We start from the raw sequence: 22,892 nt of genomic DNA, 5'->3' as shown, positions 1-22,892 counted from the left end.
AACATTTGAGCATACAACATTGGTACATAGCCCTAGCGTTCTTCAGATCGAACGACAGTGAAATGTAGCAGAACGATCCGAAGGGGGTGATGAACGACGTCGCGAGTTGGTTGGACTCTTTCATTGCGATTTGATGGTAGCCGGAGTACGCGTCAAGGAAGCAGAGGGTTTCGCACCCCAAGGTAGAGTCGACTATTTGGTCTATGTGCGGCAAAGGAAATAGATCCTTTGGGCACGCCTTGTTGAGACCCGTATAATCAACACACATCCTCCATTTCCCATTCTTTTTTCGTACAAGAATGGGATTAGCTAACCACTCTGGGTGGTATACTTCTTTGATGAATCCGACCACCGAGAGTTTGGCTATCTCCTCGCCGATGGCCCTGCATTTCTCCTCGTCGAAGCGACATAGGCGTTGTTTTATCGGCTTGGAGCCTAGGTGGATTTTTAAGGTATGCTCGGCGACTTCCCTCAAAATGCCTAGCATATCCGAGGGCTTCCACGCAAAGATGTCTCTGTTAGCGTGGAGGAAGCTGACGAGCACGCCTTCCTATTCAGAGGAAAGCATGGTACCGACGCGTACCGTTTTACCCTCGACGCTCCCAGGGTCTTACGAGGACCTCTTTAGAGCCCTCTACCGACTCGAACGACCTGGTAGACTTCTTGGCGTCGAGCATTTCTTTAGTGACCTGCTCCCTTTGTGCGGCGAGTTCCACGGAGGCGACAATTGCTGCGGCATGGCCGTAGCACTTGACCTCGCACTCGTAGGCGCGCTAGAAGGAGGTGCCGACAGTGATGACCCCGTGGGGCCCCGACATCTTCAGGTTGAGGTATGTATAGTTGGGGACGACCATGAACTTCGCGTAGCATGGACGTCCTAGGATGGCATGGAAGGTTCCGGGGAACCCGACCACCTTGAAGGTGAGGGTTTCTGTCCTGTAATTGGATTGATCCATGAAAGTAACAGGCAGATCGATCTGCCCAAGCGGCATGGCCTGCTTCCCAAGCACGATGCCATGGAAAGGCGCTCGGGTTGGGCGGAGGTGCATCCGGTCGACGCCCATCTCGTCAAGTGTCTTGGCGTACATGATGTTGAGGCCGCTACCTCCATCTATCAGTACTTTGGTGAGCCACTTTGGGCTGACGATCGGGTCGACCAAGAGCAGATATCTTCTTGGATGCGGGACGCTGTCTAGGTGGTCAGTCCGATCGAAGGTTATGGCAGACTCCGACCAACGTAGGAAGGCTGGCGTGGCCAGTTCGGTAGTATAGACCTCGCCGCGTGCGACCTTATGGCGGCGTTTGGAGTCGTAGGCCGCTGATCCTCCGAAGATCATAAGGCAGTCATTCGGCACGGAAAGCCGTCATCCTTCTCCTCGACGTCGTCTGTGGTGGGGGCAGGGTCCTTTCCCTGCTCCCCTTGTTGGAGCCTCCAGATAGGAACCGCCGCATGAGACTGCAGTCCTTGAGTAGATGCTTTACCGGAAAGGCGTGGTTTGGGCACGGCCCCAAGTAATTTTTCAAAGTGGTTCGGAGTGCCCTCTGTAGGCTTTCAACCACCCTTGCGGTCAGCAGTGGCCATGAGCGAGTCCTCGCACCGTTGCTTCTTGTTCTTCCTTTTGACAGAACGGTTGGAGGTGCCTTCGCCGGCTCACTCGTCCCATTTTGCCTTGCTCCGACCGCCTCTTCTCCTGAGGCATGGCTGGTGGCGATGTCCAAGGGTTCCTTGGTGGTTCACGGGCCCTTGCGTCCCAGCTTATGAACCAAAGACTCGCAGGTAGTCCTAGACAGGAAGGCTCCTATCACGTCGGCATCGGCGACATTCGGGAGCTCGTTACACTATCGGGAGAAGCATCAGATGTACCCACGGAGGGTCTCGCCGGCCTTCTGATGACAGTTCTTGAGGTCCCATGGGTTCCTAGGGCGCTTGTATGTGCCCCGGAAGTTTCCCACAAAGATCTCCTTCAGATCCGCCCAACTTTGGATCGCATTGGACGCCAGCTGTTCCAACTATGCCCGTGCTGAATCGGCAAGGAACAGTGGAAGGTTGTGGATAATGAAGTCATCATTATCCATGCCACCGGCTTGACAGGCAAGCCGATAGTCTTCAAGCCAAAGTCCAGGGTTTGTCTCCCCAGAGTACTTAGGGATATTGGTATGTGGTCTGTACCTTGGCAGGAATGCAGCGTTTGAGGATGTGCCGGCCGAAGGCCTGAGGGCCCGGCAGGCCGAGGCTCAGGCTCCGGTCCTCGTCACTGTCGTAGCGTCTGCCACAACGAGGATGATAGCCATGGTGGGATCATTCTCTTGGGTCGCTGTTGGTACGTCTGCGGGCGTCGAGGGTGCTGTATGCATCACGGTTATGGCCGAGACGCTGATGCACTGGGACAGTGGCGTGCTGCCTGCCACCTGGTGGTGTCTAGTGGACCGACGCGTCCTTGACAGGATGTGCCGAGGGCGTGCACTGGCTGGTGTTGAGCTCGCGTCGCGGAGACAATGAGCTCTCAGCCTACTACATCGCCGCATGCTTGAGCAACGTGTGAATCTCACGGTGGGCCTAACGATCCTCAGGCGTCGTGGCCTCTGGAAGGCCACGGAGCAAGGCCATCGCGGCGACGATGTTCTGGCTTGCCCGAGCGAAGTGAGGAAGGGTCTCATCGTCCGCGATGATCCTTCGGTGTACATCACGGGCCAAGGTGCGTGTGCACCCACTATCTCCATGGCGCTCGATCTCGCGATCGATCTCTATGTATTCCCGCACAAGCTCACATCCGGCTTCGTTGATCTCCAGCTTTCGTGCTCTCAGCTGCTCCACCCCCACGCGAGGTGGGGCCGCTGCCTCCCCTTCGGTTTTGCCACCGAGGTTGCCTGTCGGGGTAGCCTCCTCCGCGGAGACGCTTTCGACGTGCCCCTCGAGGGTGCCCATCATGAAGCAGTCCCGGGAGGGGTGATGGCTCCCCCTGCTGGAGTTAGAGCCAGAGGATGACCCTGGCTCCTCTATGAGGAGGTAGTGGAGAGACTCCATAACGTGTTCGATCACCCCCACAACTCGTTGTCTGTGGGCGGCTGAACCATGCGTCGTGCCACAAGGTGGCTAACGGTCACCGCAGTGTTGCGAAGACCGAACGAAAACGCTATCGGGGCGCTCCATATGTGGCGTTCCAGAAAGAGGGATCCTCCTCTGGAAGACTGTGTAACAACCCGGTGTTACGATCTTATTTAACGCCGCGATTTAGGTCTAAGTAAAACTTCAAAATGAGTTCCTCGGATTTTTATTTAAAACGTATTCGACGCGATACGCGAATCCTGTGTGACGTAATTTCACGAATTCAAATAAACGTCCAGGTAAAATTTCAGTGCGTAAAAATAGTTAAGAATTGCTGAACGACAATTCTGGCCAATCGATAACGAACGGTTCGTTCTATTAGATTAAGCATGAAAAGCAATGTTTATAAATAAAATAAAATCTGTTAATAAATAGAACGATATATATATATATATATAGATTTAGAATCAAATTTAAATTCGAACTTGCTGAATTTTTCCTGTGCCTAGACGTTGCAAATTGACTAAAGTAATAAACCATTATATATATATATATATGTATATATATATATATATGTATATATGTATATATATATATATATATATAAGTATGCATGTGTATATATATATACACACGCATGTTACGACAGTCACTTTAAAAAAAAAACTTGTAGCAGTGCTTGCCTGCGGCCTGTCTATGTCTGTCTCCGCTTCGTGCTGCTGCTGCCTTCTCTCTTTTTCTATTGATGCTGTCATGTACCACTTTTCATTTTTAACCAATCTTGTACTAGTACGGAGGAGAGACGTTGGGCGCGAATGCTGCTGCTGCTTGTCCGTTCTCCCTCTCTCTCACGAGTCTACTCTCTTGCTTTACCTCTGTCTATCCTGTCTTGTCTCTGTCCAGCGCCTCCAGGTGGCTCCTGCAAATTAAGTCTGATGGATGGAGCACGCAACGCATGGGATCAGATCAGCAGGGGCAGGAGCATCCACGTCCACGGCCAATGTCAGAAAGTCCTCGGCAGCCCATGCCCTGTCCTCTGCTGTCCTTGTCTACCCGACCTTGTTTCTTTTTTTTCTACAGGCAAGCAGTCGGAGCCGTCCTTACCAACCTCCTTTTCCTCGGTTCCTGCCTCGCGCAAGCCATGAGCGCCCGAGCTCATCGCGCGCGCACCCCTCGGCTCTACGCATCCGAGCCGGCCGAACTGCGACCGCCCGTGGTCCCGCAGCCACCGCGCGGTCCTCTCAGCGTTGCGTGAGCACGCTCCTTCGCCATGGCCGCGCCGAAGCCGCAGCCGTGCCTTCCCCGGCTCCTCCGCGCTCTTGCCGCCATGGCTGCGCCCATCGTCGTCAGCCGCGCTGCGAGCGCTGCTCCTCCACGCTGAGCCGCGGAGCTCCTCGGCCGCTGGCCCATCTGTGCCCGCATCCGCGCACCTCCAAGCGCCAAGCCCCGCGGAGCTCCTCGACCGCGCCTGCCGTCCTCTGCGCGGGCAGGCCGCACCACCGCAACGCCGCGCCGCGCCTCCTTTCCCTGCTCCTGCACCGCAGTCCGAGCCGCTCCCTTCCCATGTCCCGCGCTCTTGGTTCGCCGTGCCTGGGAGTCCGGTCTCGACAGCCACAGCCGAAGCGCCTCGCTGTGGAGCCGTTCCGTATCCGCGTCGTGCGTCCTCGCCGTGGCCAGCCCCACGGCCGCTGCTCTCGCGCGCTGTGTCTTCCCGGCAAGCCGCGACCACCGTGCCCTGGAGCACCACCGTGCCGGTGATGCGCCTCGTCGCCATGGCCGCTGTCGTTGCCGTCCCGGAGCCGTGGCGCCCTCCTGCCAGCGAGCGGCTCTGCCTCGCTTCGTCTTCCTCCCCGCGCTGCGCACCCGCCGGCCAACGCTGTTGCCGCGTATCCCGTGGCCGTGCCGGTGCTCTGCCCCGGTGTCCGCGCCTCTCGTGTGGCCACGCCGTGGCCCGCTGCTCCGGACGTCCTTCAGCCGGACCGCAGCAGCTGCGCCGCCCATGCCACGTGGGTCCCCTTGCGGCTCGTCGTCGGTTGGTACGTCGCTGCCGTGCCGCAGCGCCTTGGCCAAGCCGCTTTCCGGTTCGCCGCGCAGGAGCCGCCGTGATCTCCTCTACTCCTCGGTGAAGATGAAAAGGTAGAAGAGGGTAAGAAATCCAAGAAATAGAAATACACAGGGTGTTTACTGCAAAAATACAAGACTCGAATGAATAGTGCAAATAGGGTTTGGCGATTAGCAAAATGAATAAGGGGTTTTCTGCAAAACGAGCCGCGCCCTGAGCTTTACCAGCTGCTGGGCCGGCCTGTTGGCGCCGTGTCCGGGCCGCTCGTTGCCGCGCGGTGGGCCGGCCGGTTGCCAGCGCTCCTGGGCCGTGCACCGCTGGGCCACGCCTGGCTGACGGGCCGCGCGCGCAGCTGCTGGGCCGCCGCGCTGTGTTGGGCCACGCGCGCGCCTACGGGCCGAGTTGGCCACCCGGGCCTGGCCTTGTTGCTCTGTTTTAGTTTTGTTAATTTAGTGCCTTTCAAAAATTGAGAATGAAGTGTAGAAAAATCATAAAAATGCCAAACCAGTTTTGTAGTCTCCTAAAATCAGGATATACCTATTAGTGTAATTCGTTCACATAGTGGATAATATTCTTAGGAAGCTATATAATTAATTAGAGATAATTGATATTATGAAAAGGTAAACTTGTAGGGATTGGTATGGTAAATTGATAATATTGTTGAATCTGAAATTTGTATAGTAGACTCCTAGCAGTAGTAGTTACTCACCGTAATTTTTGTGCCTCCGGAATAACTAGTTTGTTAAATAGATAATGGCGTCCTATTGCGAATAATGATTAAATTGATAGAATGGGATAAAGAAACGACTTGGGTTTATGTAACGAAAATAATTGTTGGGAAATAGCGTCTTATCCGACAACATGAATATGTAGCCTAAGTGCGGTCGTTGTTAGAACTAGCTCGTTCACTTGAGAGATGTAAAGCGTATTTATACGAGTCACGATTGCAGTCAATTAATTATATCTTTGCATGGCATTACATTGCATATCATAATAGGGACGTCGGTGGATCACGGAGTCATCGGGAGTTGCTGGAGAAATGGTGCTTTTGGAGATCATGTCGCCATGATGGAAAGCTAACTTCTGATTATATTTTACCCAGGCAAGCCCCGGTGCACAACCCCTACTTTCTGCAGTTTAAATTATAATTGTGCATTAAGTTTTAAGGAGTTGAATGAAACCCACTTGCATATATATATCTTCATCCCATGAGTCTTACTAGTATGACAGGATCGTGTAGATTGCTATGCTACAGGACTCCGGTAGAAGTCGAGTGATTGCCTGTCACTCGCGAGATATAGGAAATATGTTACTATATGATTATCACCTAGAATATATAAAATGGTGGAAAGGAAAATGGTGACTGGGCAGGGATATGGTTTGGGTATTGGTGGGTGTAAGAAGTTGTGTCGCCGCGGAGGCGGGTCATAGCTTGGTTACACCATTTTTCCCTGTCTGGTCGATTAAGGACCGATCGTGCATATGACTCTAGGCAGGTCACAGACTTATTATCTCGAGCACATACTTGTGTATGGGCGCTTGGAAGACTTGTTGCTCTCTTGTCGCGGATCCGGCTCTTTCCGGACCGACTGTCAGGGTTTGTTTTTGGTGTTGGAGGTCCTTGCACCGCACTGAGTCCGGGACTCAGGGGCGGGGGCTTGGAGTCCCAGTTTGGACGGGGACCTGGACACCCGGGACAGGAGAGTGATGGGTTGGTCCTACTTGTGCCTGGGGTACAAGCGGGGCGTGTGTTTTCGGGGTACCCAGCTGGGGGCATTGATTCGCGAATCGCCGGGCTATCCGGTACGGCTTGTCTACGGTTTAGCATCGTAGTAAGAACTGAAAGATGAAAGATGGAAGATGGACAAAGGAAATCTGATTGCTTACCACCTGCTTGAAAGTACCACAGGTGCTTACATAGAATGGTTAGTTAATGAACCAATGCGGCTATTAATAAAAATCAAATATAAGGACGCACGCTTAGTAATGTTTTCTGCAAATGAAACCCACAAACCAGATAGCCTTGCATATCCTTGGAGTCTTTTTTTTTCTCCTATCGGGTAAGTCTTGCTGAGTACAATTGAGTACTCAGGGTTTTACTTTCCCTGTTGCAGGTGACAGGTGGACGCTTGAGCTGACCTTTGTGTGTGGATTCCTCCTGGTGGGCTCAGAGAGGATTTCCTTTACGCTACGATCGTAGTTGTTATTTATAACTCTCACCAAATACTTTTATAAATGAAAGTTTCATAATCTGTTGCCGTAGTCTATATATATCAATACTTCACCATGTCATTAATAGATGTTTATTCCCGCTGTAACTCTGTTCACATGTTTCTATTCCGCTGTTCAATTAAATTATTTATAACTCTGATAACATGATTTCATTCCGCTGTTATATTAATAAATATTATACTCTGATGTTGTATTAAAAGTGATGTAAGAAGTGGTTACGAATGATGTAAGCTTTATTCTCTCATTTGTGATTCTGGTGGCAAAAATGTGGATTTTCAGGTTCTCCCCTGGGGTGTGTCCGACGGAACCGAGTAATCTAGTGTTCTCCCCTGAGTGCTTAGTGTCTAATGGAAGACAAGCACTCCTGTGAGGCATTAAATTAGGCGGTTCTGCCACAGGTGGTATCAGAGCATAAATGAGGAAATAAAGCTTCGAAAACCTTTTCTAAACTAAAATTTGACAACCCATTGTTGCAAAAAGTTAGGACGTTTATATGCGAAGTTATATAAGTAGCCCTATTACTATGGTTATGTATCTAGGATAGATGGCACTTGCTGACTTAGGTAGACTTAATCAAGTTTCTGCAGGTACACTGACTCGAGCATAGTCCGATAGTATCGGCTAGTTATAGGGAGAGAACGATGTGCCAAAACTCTGAGAACGGTTGCCCTATATGTTGGCAACAGTGCAAGGACGTATAGGACGTGCATTCATGCATATCCTGTTTGTGCATTGTAGTGTCGTATAGCTGGTAGATACGCCATCCATAAGTGTCACGCGTGTCGTATTGTGCACGTCTGACTCGTTCCTGTCCGAGAGTTAGGTCTGCACTATGGCTTCGTGTTTCGCATTCGCCCGTGGTTCGCGCCGGTCGTGACCCACGTCTCCCCATACCCCCTTTCTGCGCTCTTGTCGGACCCTTGCCCTGCAGTTGTATTAGTCAGTAATGGCATCGCACGTCGCTCGCCTCGAACTCGTGGAATTTGGTCGATCCGCCGTAGTGATCTCGCGCGGGAACCCTGGTGAACCATGCCAGGATCACTGAACGCTCCGCCTTTATAAGTAGAGCCTGGCTTAGCCATTGGTACCACCACTCGGCGCACTTTAGCTCGCTTAGCTTTTCCTTTGAGCCAGCTTTTCGCTCAGCCTCCCTTGCAACCACCGCCAAAGATGGCAGGAGCCTAGGTTAGTACCTAGTGCCTGAACGTTGAGGGTTTTCCTAGAATCCTGTATGCCACCCTGCAAAAGCTCGGAGTCAATGATCGCCCTGAGTATGAGGGCCGTGAGTATGAGGAGCATGGCACTGAGCGATGTGAGGTTACCGTCTACATCGGGAAGAGTGAAGAGTTCCCCGACCTCACCGAAGCCTGGAGTGTGACCGCAACCGGGTTTCGCTTCGTCGACACCTACCAGGTGGTGGCCCACAAAGCCTTGCGGTACCTCTGCCAGATCTATGAGGAACCCATCGCTCGTACCCCCATGCGGTTCTTTCCTCCTTTGGACAAGAATCGGCGGGCATGGAGGGCCTGCATGGAGGCTTTGCAAGGGCGAGATGTGCAAGAGGACAGTCCCACCATGGTGCACTTGACCATGTACCTACTCGCTCTGGATGAGCAGTACGACCGTCAAGCCTTGGTGCTGAGGGCGTGCCTTCGGCGCGCCGAGGAAGCCGAGATCTTCAACCGGATGCTTCAGGTGCAGCTCACCGAAGCACATGCCAGTGCTGCAGCTGTGGAGAGCCGGGAGACTACCATGGAGGAAGCTCTAAAGGGGGCTGAAGATCGGCATGTCCATCAGCTACGGGTGGCCTATCATGTCACCAGGACCGAGCGGAGGATGTTGGCTGTTGAAAGGCAGGATGCCCCAATCTTGGAAGGGATCCCTATCCACCCGCCTGAGAGAAGAAGAACTGGTGTTGCAGCACCGCCAGCACCTCCACCCTCGGAAGTATTAGAAGAACCCTTGATTCCTCTCGCTCAGCCGTTGCCCCGTGAGGATGTAGACTAGTTGCCTTGGGATGTTGTGCCATAGTAGTAGTGTTCTTCGTTGCTGTCCTCGGTCTTGTACTCTTGCCGTTGTTGTCATCCGTAGTTGTTAAGATCGTCTGGCCGTAGGTGAATGCTGTGTCGTGAATGGAGCATGAATGCCTGTACGTTGTACCCGTGTAAGATCGTTGGAATATGCATTTTATTTATTTCGCTGTGTTTATTGCGTTTATCTACCTTAAGTTCGTTAGATGTGCTTAAGTTTTCTAGGGTGATACTAAGTGGGTTACAAGAAAAGTTGCCATTCAGACGCCAGCAGATCAGCCATGATTGGATGTTATTGGACACTGTATCGACTAATTGTGGATGTCCCAACAGAACACTTGAATCTTTTTAAACCAAATCCGTCGTTGGATTTAAAATTCCTTGTCCCTTGTTGTGGAGGGAAAACTTTGGTTGTTTGAATTTTTCCCTTGTGATACCCCCTTACTCTGTGGTCTATGACCCCACTGCCTTCATGGCATGTAAGTTGGTAATAGTTGCCTGGTTAATAGCTTATGGTGCCGCGACGACACCGAGGGCTCCCTGTGGAATAGCTGCCACATGTGACGCTGCTCGGCACGCGCTGGTATCGAGGTTGTTAACCAAGTACCTTTACCAAGTTGCACTGCCGTACCATTTTGTTTTAAAAATTTCTCCTTGGAAATGTTCAGGTGTTCAAACGGGAAATCCACAACGGGTTGATGCAGAGGTGTTCTCGCAAGGTAAACAAGAGATGGTTTGGAGGAAGAAGTATGACATGATCTGGGTTTACAGAAAAGACGGATGTGGTCAAGGAAGGTCAGCAGTGGATAGTCGGGAGTAGTTGCAAAAGTCAGAGTGGACGTTTTGTCCCAAGCCCTGTGCCTAGTTGACCGTGCTACGCATGCCGGGTTATTTCGCTGCGTGCCCTGCGAACGCCGTCTGTGTCAGGATCGGTAGTATCCCATTTCTGCGTGGCCGCGGCATCGTGCAGTGCTCGCCATCTTGGTGCACTGTGCACTTCTCCTTTCCCAGCATCCGGTCGGCTCTCTACCCCGCACCGTCGTTCATCGTACCGGACCCCCCCCCCATTTCCCTCTCTTTTCCTTCTTCTTTTGGTGACACGACCGCCCGCACGCCTGTCTCGTCGAGCGGACCCCTTCCCTCCTTTTATTTCCCCCTCCGCCGCTCACGCAGGGAGCGCAACATGTCCAAATCTTATCTCCACTCCGGTGTGTTGCTCCCCACCTCCATTCTCCACTATAAATACCCTTGGTCCTTGCTCTTCTTCTTCACCCTCATTCCTCTCACATTCACAGCAGAACTATGAAATTCATTCGACGTTGTACAGCTAGATTCGTCAGTTTGAGGTCTGAGAAGAAGAAAGGATCCGGTTCGTCGAGAAAGTTCAAGTTCCCTTTGGTTAGTTGTTCTTAGGGTTCGCGATGTTTTACTTCTCAGTCGACTATTTCTGGATTTGTTGGTGCTACGCCATATTTTGGATAATCATTATCTTGTTGTTTCTCCACTGTCCTCGTCTATCTCGACTTCTGGAGTAGGACTCGGTTGTACCAAGTTGCTCTTAACCATGTATCCCTAGATTCCCGTGTGGTTTAGTATTCGAAGTCGTGTAATCTTTCGTGTAATCCCTGATCTATGGAATGTAATCGCGTTTCCCCTTTTCTGGTTCTAGTTTCGAATCTCGGGACGAGATTATTTTTTTGGGGGGGTTGGTTGTAACACCCCGGTGTTACGATCTTATTTAACGCCGCGATTTAGGTCTAAGTAAAACTTCAAAATGAGTTTCTCGGATTTTTATTTAAAACGTATTCGACGCGATACGCGAATCCTATGTGACGTAATTTCGCGAATTCAAATAAACGTCCAGGTAAAATTTCAGTGCGTAAAAATAGTTAAGAATTGCTGAACGACAATTCTGGCCAATCGATAACGAACGGCTCGTTCTATTAGATTAAGCATGAAAAGCAATGTTTATAAATAAAATAAAATATGTTAATAAATAGAACGATATATATATATATATAGATTTAGAATCAAATTTAAATTCGAGCTTGCTGAATTTTTCCTGTGCCTAGACGTTGCAAATTGACTAAAGTAATAAACCATTATATATATATATGTATATATATATATATATATATATATATATATATATATATATAAAAGTATGCATGTGTATATATATATATACACGCACGTTACAACAGTCACTTTAATAAAAAACTTGTAGCAGTGCTTGCCTGCGGCCTGTCTATGTCTGTCTCCGCTTCGTGCTGCTGCTGCCTTCTCTCTTTTTCTATTGATGCTGTCATGTACCACTTTTCATTTTTAACCAATCTTGTACTAGTACGGAGGAGAGACGTTGGGCGCGAATGCTGCTGCTGCTTGTCCGTTCTCCCTCTCTCTCACGAGTCTACTCTCTTGCTTTACCTCTGTCTATCCTGTCTTGTCTCTGTCCAGCGCCTCCAGGTGGCTCCTGCAAATTAAGTCTGATGGATGGAGCACGCAACGCATGGGATCAGATCAGCAGGGGCAGGAGCATCCACGTCCACGGCCAATGTCAGAAAGTCCTCGGCAGCCCATGCCCTGTCCTCTGCTGTCCTTGTCTGCCCGACCTTGTTTCTTTTTTTTTCTACAGGAAAGCAGTCGGAGCCGTCCTTACCAACCTCCTTTTCCTCGGTTCCTGCCTCGCGCCAGCCATGAGCGCCCGAGCTCATCGCGCGCGCGCCCCTCGGCTCTACGCAGCCGAGCCGGCCGAACTACGACCGCCCGAGCCCCTTGGTCCTGCTGCGCGCCCGTGGTCCCGCAGCCACCGCGCGGTCCTCTCAGCGTTGCGTGAGCACGCTCCTTCGCCATGGCCGCGCCGAAGCCGTAGCCGTGCCTTCCCCGGCTCCTCCGCGCTCTTGCCGCCATGGCTGCGCCCATCGTCGTCAGCCGCGCTGCGAGCGCTGCTCCTCCACGCTGAGCCGCGGAGCTCCTCGGCCGCTGGCCCGTCTGTGCCCGCATCCGCGCACCTCCAAGCGCCGAGCCCCGCGGAGCTCCTCGACCGCAACTGCCGTCCTCTGCGCGGGCAGGCCGCACCACCGCAACGCCGCGCCACGCCTCCTTTCCCTGCTCCTGCACCGCAGTCCGAGCCGCACCCTTCCCATGTCCCGCGCGCTTGGTTCGCCGTGCCTGGGAGTCCGGTCTCGACAGCCACAGCCGAAGCGCCTCGCTGTGGAGCCGTTCCGTCCCCGCGTCGCGCGTCCTCGCCGTGGCCAGCCCCACGGCCGCTGCTCTCGCGCGCTGTGTCTTCCCGGCAAGCCGCGACCACCGTGCCCTGGAGCACCACCGTGCCGGTGATGCGCCTCGTCGCCATGGCCGCTGTCGTTGCCGTCCCGGAGCCGTGGAGCCCTCCTGCCAGCGAGCGGCTCTGCCTCGCTTCGTCTTCCTCCCCGCGCTGCGCACCCGCCGGCCAACGCTGTTGCCGCGTCTCCCGTGGTCGTGCTGGTGCTCTGCCCCGGTGTCTGCGCCTCTCGTGTGGCCACGCCGTGGCCCGCTGCTCCGGACGTCCTTCAGCCGGACCGCAGCAGCTACGCCGCCCATGCCACGTGGGTCCCCTTGCGGCTCGTCGTCGGTTGGTACGCCGCTGCCGTGCCGCAGCGCCTTGGCCAAGCCGCTTTCCGGTTCGCCGCGCAGGAGCCGCCGTGATCTCCTCTACTCCTCGGTGAAGATGAAAAGGTAGAAGAGGGTAAGAAATCCAAGAAATAGAAATACACATGGTGTTTACTGCAAAAATACAAGACTCGAATGAATAGTGCAAATAGGGTTTGGCGATTAGCAAAATGAATAAGGGGTTTTCTGCAAAACGAGCCGCACCCTGAGCTTTACCAGTTGCTGGGCCGGCCTGTTGGCGCCGTGTTCGGGCCGCTTGTTGCCGCGCGGTGGGCCGGCCGGTTGCCAGCGCTCCTGGGCCGTGCACCGCTGGGCCACGCCTGGCTGACGGGCCGCGCGCGCAGCTGCTGGGCCGCCACGCTGTGTTGGGCCACGCGCGCGCCTGCGGGCCGAGTTGGCCGCCCGGGCCTGGCCTTGTTGCTCTGTTTTAGTTTTGTTAATTTAGTGCCTTTCAAAAATTGAGAATGAAGTGTAGAAAAATCATAAAAATGCCAAACCAGTTTTGTAGTCTCCTAAAATCAGGATATACCTATTAGTGTAATTCGTTCACATAGTGGATAATATTCTTAGGAAGCTATATAATTAATTAGAGATAATTGATATTACGAAAAGGTAAACTTGTAGGGATTGGTATGGTAAATTGATAATATTGTTGAATCTGAAATTTGTATAGTAGACTCCTAGCAGTAGTAGTTACTCACCGTAATTTTTGTGCCTCCGGAATAACTAGTTTGTTAAATAGATAATGGCGTCCTATTGCGAATAATGATTAAATTGATAGAATGGGATAAAGAAACGACTTGGGTTTATGTAACGAAAATAATTGTTGGGAAATAGCGTCTTATCCGACAACATGAATATGTAGCCTAAGTGCGGTCGTTGTTAGAACTAGCTCGTTCACTTGAGAGACGTAAAGCGTATTTATACGAGTCACGATTGCAGTCAATTAATTATATCTTTGCATGGCATTACATTGCATATCATAATAGGGACGTCGGTGGATCACGGAGTCATCGGGAGTTGCTGGAGAAATGGTGCTTTTGGAGATCATGTCGCCATGATGGAAAGCTAACTTCTGATTATATTTTACCCAGGCAAGCCCCGGTGCACAACCCCTACTTTCTGCAGTTTAAATTATAATTGTGCATTAAGTTTTAAGAAGTTGAATGAAACCCACTTGCATATATATATCTTCATCCCATGAGTCTTACTAGTATGACAGGATCGTGTAGATTGCTATGCTACAGGACTCCGGTAGAAGTCGAGTGATTGCCTGTCACTCGCGAGATATAGAAAATATGTTACTATATGATTATCACCTGGAATATATAAAATGGTGGAAAGGAAAATGGTGACTGGGCAGGGATATGGTTTGGGTATTGGTGGGTGTAAGAAGTTGTGTCGCCGCGGAGGCGGGTCATAGCTTGGTTACACCATTTTTCCCTGTCTGGTCGATTAAGGACCGATCGTGCATATGACTCTAGGCAGGTCACAGACTTATTATCTCGAGCACATACTTGTGTATGGGCACTTGGAAGACTTGTTGCTCTCTTGTCGCGGATCCGGCTCTTTCCGGACCGACTGTCAGGGTTTGTTTTTGGTGGAGGAGGTCCTTGCACCGCACTGAGTTCGGGACTCAGGGGCGGGGGCTTGGAGTCCCAGTTTGGACGGGGACCTGGACACCCGGGACAGGAGAGTGATGGGTTGGTCCTGCTTGTGCCTGGGGTACAAGCGCGGCGTGTGTTTTTGGGGTACCCAGCTAGGGGCATTGATTCGTGAATCGCCGGGCTAACCGATACGGCTTGTCTACGGTTTAGCATCGTAGTAAGAACTGAAAGATGAAAGATGGAAGATGGACAAAGGAAATCTGATTGCTTACCATCTGCTTGAAAGTAGCACAGGTGCTTACATAGAATGGTTAGTTAATGAACCAATGCGGCTATTAATAAAAATCAAATATAAGGACGCACGCTTAGTAATGTTTTCTGCAAATGAAACCCACAAACCAGATAGCCTTGCATATCCTTGGAGTCTTTTCTTTTCTCCTATCGGGTAAGTCTTGCTGAGTACAATTGAGTACTCAGGGTTTTACTTCCCCTGTTGCAGGTGACAGGTGGACGCTTGAGCTGACCTTTGTGTGTGGATTCCTCCTGGTGGGCTCAGAGAGGATTTCCTTTATGCTGCGATCATAGTTGTTATTTATAACTCTCACCAAATACTTTTATAAATGAAAGTTTCATAATCTGTTGCCGTAGTCTATATATATCAATACTTCACCATGTCATTAATAGATGTTTATTCCCGCTGTAACTCTGTTCACATGTTTCTATTCCGCTGTTCAATTAAATTATTTATAACTCTGATAACATGATTTCATTCCACTGTTATATTAATAAATATTATACTCTGATGTTGTATTAAAAGTGATGTAAGAAGTGGTTACGAATGATGTAAGCTTTATTCTCTCATTTGTGATTCTGGTGGCAAAAATGTGGATTTTCGGGTTCTCCCCTGGGGTGTGTCCGACGGAACCGAGTAATCTAGTGTTCTCCTCTGAGTGATTAGTGTCTAATGGAAGACAAGCACTCCTGTGAGGCATTAAATTAGGCGGTTCTGCCACAGACTGCGCCATGTCGTTGTCGTTGGAAAGGGTGAGGCGATGCTGGTCCTCCCTGGACTGCTGGGGTCCAAGGGAGACGCCGAGCTGGCGCCCAAGCCTCTCGTGGTTGAGGCCGATGGAGGGGAGAGATTGGATGGTGGCGTGAGCCAGTACCAACTCTCCCCCGTCGTGACGATGAAGTCTAGGCTCCCGAAGCGCATGTGTGCGCCTGAGACCCAACTGATGTCGTGGTTAGCCATCCGTGGCCTGTTGTGGAACGCGCAAAGGCCCCTACCTGACGCGCCAACTGTCGGTATTTCGAATAAACACCAACTAGTAAATTTGTATTTGTTGCGCGTTAGGCCCGGATAGTGCGCTAAAGGACACAAGATTTATACTGGTTTGGGCTGAATGTCCCTACGTCCAGTCTGCTGCTGCTCGTGTTATTAGCACCAAAAAAGGTTCGTAGTAGGGGGTACAAACGGTCGAGAGAGGGACTGGTCCCAAGTCTCTGATGGAATGGTCGAAAGGACGTCGAGAGCTTAGTCGCTGCTCAGTTGTGCGTGATGGGCGTTGTTGAATCGTGTCGATCAATCTCTCTGTGAGTTGATCCATCCCTTTAGTGGGGTGCCCTGCCCTCCCTTTTATAGACCATGGGGGAGCAGGGGTTACAGACAGGAGAAAGAGGGAAAAAACCAAAGGCAGAGATCGCCCTCCGAAGGCGCCGGGTCTTCCTTTTCCCTTGAGCCTGCTCTGTTGACAGGGAAGACCATGCCAGGGATCCCATCTTTGCTGGGCCTCTGTACGTTGATGATGCTACGCTCTTACTTGATCAGCAAGTGGTCACGTCCCGTCCCGCCCTGCGGGTGGCGTGTCGAACATGGGTGTTGACTTGCGACCCTACGGGGAGCGGACGGCGTGGTGACTACACGTCTGTCACTGTAGAGGGCGCGAGTCTCTTCCTAGACCGTAGTGGTTGTCGTATGCTTATGTCAGGATCCACGTCCGAGGGCTGATGGCGGCGCCCACAACACTGTTAAGATAAAAGTCGGCGCCTACAACACTGTTCAGACTCTACCATGCCTGGAAGGGCCTAAAGCGCCCACCCCGTTGTATCCTGACAGTACCTCCCTGCAGGCGTGCAGGGCATGGTCCTTGGTACTGCAGTTGACTCGAATGTCCTGTCGTACCATGTGCTCGTCATTATGAAGGAGCAGGGTGCAGTCGTCGGGCGAGGCAGAGCCTGCCCTCGGTTTGTCGGGCGAGGCGGAGCCCGCCTTTGGATGTCGGGCGAGACAGAGCCAGCCCTCAGCCATCGGGCGAGACGGAGCCAGCCCTTGGCCGTCGGGCGAGGCGGGACCTGCCCTTAGCCATCGGGCGTGGCGGAGCCCAGCCCTCGGGGGTCGGGTGTGGCGGAGCCTGCCTCAGTCGTCGGGCGAGGCGGAGCCCGACCCTCAGGGGTCGGCGTGACGGAGCCTGCCTTCGGTCCTTCGGGCAAGAAGTGTAGCTACGTTCTTGCCTGTTTGGGAGCATCAACGTTTGATGGTTATTAGTTCCACCTCATTGGGTACCTCAGCATTAGGTCCCCGACAATAACTATGCTGCTCTTGTTCTTCAAAAACAAAAGGGAAGAATAAAAAGATTTTGAGTCCATTTTTCCTTTTGTCATCATGCGCAGGCTAAATACATCAACGTAATTCAGATGTATCATGTACCCCCGGTGGCGGATCTAGAAACACATGTTAGGAGAGACTTATTCTTATTATTTTGGACATTTAGTCTCTTCTTCTAAACTTTAATGAGTATAAATTTGTAGCCAGCCTTAGCGGCTCCATGCTTCTAGCGACGGCAGCGGGGGTTCAAGCCCCGGCCAGCCCGGTACTAGATCCGCCCGTGAGTACCCCCAATCCTTCGGTTAGCAGCGCATGCGCACCCCATAGTGATTGGGCGCTGGTAAGGTTTAAGAATGTATGCACACAAGATGTAGGAGCTGGTATTTATCAATTAGAAACACATTGGAGATATTGAGCGCGTGTTTAGTTCCAGGGAGTTGGAATTTAGGGCTACTGTAGCACTTTCGTTTTTATTTGATAATTAGTGTTCAATCATGGACTAATTAGGCTCAAAACGTTCGTCTCGCAATTTCCCACCAAACTGTGCAATTAGTTTTTTTTTCATCTACATTTAATGCTCTATTATTGGGAATTTGGGGTGGAACTAAACGAGGCTTACAATGCAAAAAGCGACAACAAAACGGGTAGTAGGTGATGGAGACGGGGGAGACCTCTACGCAGCCTGAGGCTGCTAGCTGCTGCACGCCTTCCGCTCCCAGAGATGGGAATGGGGATGGCTTTCGTGGTGGACGCAGAGGGAAGGAAACATGTGTCGAGAAATGTATCTACCCCTGGAGCTCCATTATTGAGGCGCAGTTTTCAAGCCATCGAACCACGTTGAAACGTCGCCGTCATGTACGATAAGGCTGCACCACTGCATGTTTGTGTGTACCCAGACAACAAAAGAAATTCACCAGCCAACCAATGCAGCGGACACTGGCCGCAGAGTTTGAACGAACGGTTCTGGTTGTCTTGTCTCAGGCTTGTTCCAGCCAGCTGAGAATCATTGCCCCTCCGTCGCAGAAACCTAGGGTGCGTTTGGTTCTCTTCTGGGTATCGGCCGGCTCGGCTCTCGAAAGACAGGCTTTCACACGGGCCAGCAGCGAGCGAGCGAGGCTCCGGAGAAACGAGATCCAGTTTCGTTTACCGGGAGCCAGGTTGAGTGCTGATTTCTGCACGCGAAGGCACGAGCCAGACGGAGATGCAAGCAACCAATCGCCCTTCAGTTGCACGCGCGGAGCCTGGCTAGCGGTGCTGCAGCCAACCAATCCCTCGTTGAATGCATGCGTCGAGCCTGGTCAGGCTGCATACAAGCAACCAAACGCGCCCCTAGTGAATCCTTCGTCCCTATCCCACCGTGCCTGCCACCTTCCCCCACACCCGGCTTCCGCCCGCGTCGTCGCCACCTCCCCGCCCACAGCCCTCCCCACGCCGCCGCTCCACAGTCCCCTCCGCCGCCCTCTACGTACGCAGGCTGAGACTGCTAGCTGTTGCACGCCTCCAGTCCAAGGGACGGGATCTTATGGCTTTCGTCGTGGACGCTGAGAGAAGTATGTGTCGAGTTGATATGCAGATTAGCCCTGGCCAGCTAGTAGAGATACATGTGTGTATACCTATGGTCCATGGACCTCTATTATTGAGGTGCAGATAGCCCTGGGCCACGATTAACAGAGGCGGGCCTCATAAGAGGTCTATCGGCCTCCGTTTGCAGAGGTGGGTCACCCTAAATTGATTCTAGGAGACGGTCATTTTTTACCACCTCCGTAAATCGATTTTACGAGACGGACAATCCTGACTGTCTTTCAGAAATAAAATGTCCGTCTCTGTAAATGCATTTTGCAAGATGGTTAATTGTGACCGCCTCCGTAAATGAAAGCATCTGCCTCCGAAAATCCTCACGCATTTTACGAGGCAGTTGGATTTTGTAACCACCTCCGTTAATGTTTGGACATTGTCTCGTAAAATTATTTTTTAGTAGTGTTTATACATTTTAAATGAAACGTTTAGCATGTCTATATTGACAATACAATCGTTATTGCACATATAACTCTTTGATTAGAAAATTCAAACATCTTCATGGGCTTTGAGATTTCTTTGGAGTAATAGTCATTATAAGACTTAAATATTAATATTCTCTTAAGATCATCACTACTACGCATCCAAGATCTTCTTTCAAGGTCTACCACTGACCTTAAGCAAGTGCTGCGGGTTTTAAATAGGTATTTATGCTATTGTGGTACTTAAGAGTGTAGTCTACGACTTAATGTCCTTATTTTATAATGTAAAAAAAATCAATGCTAACAAAAGATATAATAAGCACAAGGATAAGGTCCTTGTTTTTATAAAGTTAAAAAAATGAGTGCTCATAAAAGATATAATAAGAACAAGAGCTGCGATTTAATTTGAGGGAAAAAAATCTTACCAATCAATAATTTAGATTCATGACATTATAAGATATGGGCTACAACAAGAGTCGTCATAGTTTAAGCTAAGGTGTCAACTAAATGCATATTGAAGATACATAGAGGTACCAAGAAAATAGAAAAAAAATATGGATATGAATGAAAAAACATATAAATTATAATTAAGTTTATCATAACTAGACAGAGACTACGGAATATCTATTATGTATATTGCGTTAGAAAAGGAACAAAGAGAAAAACATACAATTCAATATACGTACTTTTTATTAGTTACTTGTATTAAACAATAAGTACTGCTTATGTTTCATAAAATCTAGCCCATGTGAGAGCACCGTAAAGCTGGGAATGGTTTGGATTGAAACCGGGTTACGTGGTTTGGTTTTACCTTTGGGTCTTGTTTGGATGGGGCAAAGCAGTTTGAGCACACAAACGGTTTGGTTTGGACTGATTTCAGGATTCCTACAGTTTGTAACCAATCGATGGTGCATGCTACGAGAGAATAGCTAGCTAGCTAGTCAAGAACATCTTCATTAGGTCAGAGTAGACACCACCCGCATGGCCGCATGCATCGCTCGGTACTCCATCTCGTGCTGCGGCTGTGGCACCGGCGCCGTGGAGGCCGACACATTGACGCGCACGACGTTGGATCAGGCTGCTTCAACTATTCTTTTGTTGCGCTGCGTCAAGTGGTAACGATCTATGATCTCCTACTCGCATGTTGTTCTAGTAGAACACGGTAAAAAATTTATTTTATTCTAGCGTAGCTGCTAACAACAGCTTAGTACTTACTTTTCTAAGCTTAATGATTGGATCATGCCTTCTTTCATTCATAACAACAGATAAGCTGTTCCATTCACAGCTTTGTAGCAACCTGTGATAGGAGGGGAAATCTCCATCCTATCTCGGCCCCCCACTCAAAAAGTAGTATAACCAAGGGCAGAGAGCATGAAGCAAGGAAATGCTAATAATTGTAATCCGTGTGTGTTTAGAGAAATCTATTTAACTGCAAATAATAAGAAATAGCAGGAAATTTTCAAATTTAGGCCTCGTTTATTTCAAGCTTATGCTAGCCTTTTGCAACATAGAAGCAGGAAGTGGAAACAAATTAATTATACAAACCTTAAAAAAACCACGTGTGGTGTAAATTCAACTAACATCATGGAGTATCTACGTTCCATACGGTCCTATTTGGCCGGGTTAGATCCCAAGTCATCTACTCCGAATTTGTTTTGTACAGACACTAACACAGAGACCCATCTATAACATGCTTAATCACGGATCAGCAAAGCAGAGGTTACTAGCTCAAGGCAGTACGGAAGTGCTTTTGCCATGGATGGAGATAAATCAGTGGCAGAATCGATCACTAACCTGTTGGACGACTGATCAGGCTTGCACGGAGATCCAATTCCAAAGCTGCTGCCTTCAGAACCTGAGAAGAATGGGGCTAGCTTTCATCGTGCGTTGACGCGGTGGGTATGGACTACTATGGTCTATGGAGGAGGCATCCAGGGGGGAGGCAAATTCTGAGAGGCTCTCCCCTTCCTTCTTCTAAAGGGGAAATTCCTTTGTGCCATTAAAAAAAGATCGCAAAAAAAATATGATTTGATATGATTAGTACATCTTAGAAAAATCATATCTTTTTTTTACGGAATTAAATGAAGATAATTTTATATGAAAATTATAGATCTCGACGAGATCTACAACTTTCTAGTTTGGGTTTTTTCATTTGAAGTCGTTAAGATGCTCAAAAAAATTAATGACATATTTAGACTTAAGGGTATTTTCGACTTTTCACACCTGCAGTTTGACGGCGTTAGAGCCCAAACTGACAGCAGTGGCATAGAGGGCACAAAAAAGTTAGAGCAGTAGCGCTGAAGACCGCTGAACTTTTTCAGACGCACACACGGCATTGCGATCTATTTTAATGGCGCACAAGGAATTCCCCCCTTCTAAAGAGACCTCCCTCCTTTGCTTGCACGTGGCATACACCAATCTCAAAGCAACCTGTGGGCCTTCCCATTTTATCCTAGCTAGTGACACCGTTAGCACAGCACAGGCAGGGGGCGGGCAGCTGCAGACCTGCAGTTGTCTTCGAGAGAAAGCCACCGACAGAACTAATGTCCCTTTCAGTGGAAGCTTCACAGCTGCTTCAAGCGTCCTGTTTATTTGGCTGATAAACTATGTCTGAAAGTACTATTGATTGATTTACTGTGAGAACAAAATACTGTTTATTGGCTGAAAAAATATGGCTTATAAGCTAAGCGAACAAGGGCGAAGATAGGCTGGAGAACCATGGAGCCTGTTCGGAAGGCCGTATCGTATCGTGGATTATTTACTGCTGGCTGGTTTGGTGTGAGAGAAAACACTGTTTCTGGCTGGAAATTTACGATCGTTTACGAGCAAGCGAACAGGCTACATAATTAAAAAGAAAAGGAAGTAGAGGTCAGCAGCTTATCCATCTTCATGCTCGCCGCTAAGTCTCGACAGATCGCCGCTTGCCCCTATGTTGCCGCCAACTGTTCGTGATGATGTGGGTGAAATCTCTTGCCACAACTTTGAGGATGGTGGTGGAGATTTCAACTACGATGATGAGAAATCTGAAGAAATTGCTTCAGAAGATCTGGAGGTCAGTCATACATATTTCTATGAAAAAGTAATTCATAAGTAATTTGCTACAAAGGATGCTCTCGGTAGAAGTAATTATTGATATGCTGATATTCGGTTTTGATGTATGTAGGGTAATGACCAAAGTCGGGAATATCTCATTTGACAATCATGCTTCCAAGTCTTCATCAGTTACGCACTACAAACAGTGAACGAATTGGTTAGTTTCCAAATTCCTTGTCAGCAATTTCATATCCAAGCTACAGTTTAAACAATTTTGAGCCTGTTTGGTTGAACTTATCAGACGGCTTATCAGCCATGCTATAGTGTTTTTTCTCTCACGTCTGTGTAGTATCCAGCCAGCACAGCGTTCCGGCCTACCTTCTTGACTGGTCAGTTGGAAGTGATTCTTGGTCAGAAATGCAGCTCGGTAATTCACTAATCGAGCAGATTGTCGAGTTCATCGCGATGGACAGCTACTACAGCTCTACACTGTCCTTGGCAGGGGCGGAGGCAGCTGTATGGCGAGGTTTCGCGGCCGCCATACCTAAAATGTATACAAAACACTAGTATATATACTGTGTATACGTGAAATATACGTTAAACCGTCTGATCCCCTGTTGATGACACGG

At 49.8% G+C, this 22,892-nt stretch overlaps 2 protein-coding genes across 2 annotated transcripts in view; both read right to left on the bottom strand.

Annotated features, from left to right (window-relative positions):
• Positions 1 to 21,197, bottom strand: part of LOC136483532 (uncharacterized) — a 45,546-nt gene extending 24,349 nt beyond the window's left edge. The window contains exon 1 of the mRNA XM_066480619.1: positions 21,025 to 21,197. The gene's annotated coding sequence lies outside the window, so the exon portion shown is untranslated. The remainder of the gene's footprint in view (positions 1 to 21,024) is intronic.
• On the bottom strand, positions 12,105 to 12,725 carry LOC136479425 (uncharacterized). Its single transcript, XM_066477299.1, has one exon. The coding sequence runs from the start codon at positions 12,723 to 12,725 to the stop codon at positions 12,105 to 12,107; it is 621 nt and encodes a 206-aa protein (XP_066333396.1).
• Positions 21,198 to 22,892: the final 1,695 nt, after the last annotated feature.

The sequence above is a fragment of the Miscanthus floridulus genome, chromosome 9, assembly GCF_019320115.1.
Source record: "Miscanthus floridulus cultivar M001 chromosome 9, ASM1932011v1, whole genome shotgun sequence".
NCBI classification, from domain to species: Eukaryota; Viridiplantae; Streptophyta; class Magnoliopsida; order Poales; family Poaceae; genus Miscanthus; species Miscanthus floridulus.
The sequence above is the reverse complement of the archived record's forward strand: the minus strand, read 5'-3'. Positions and strand labels throughout refer to the sequence as shown.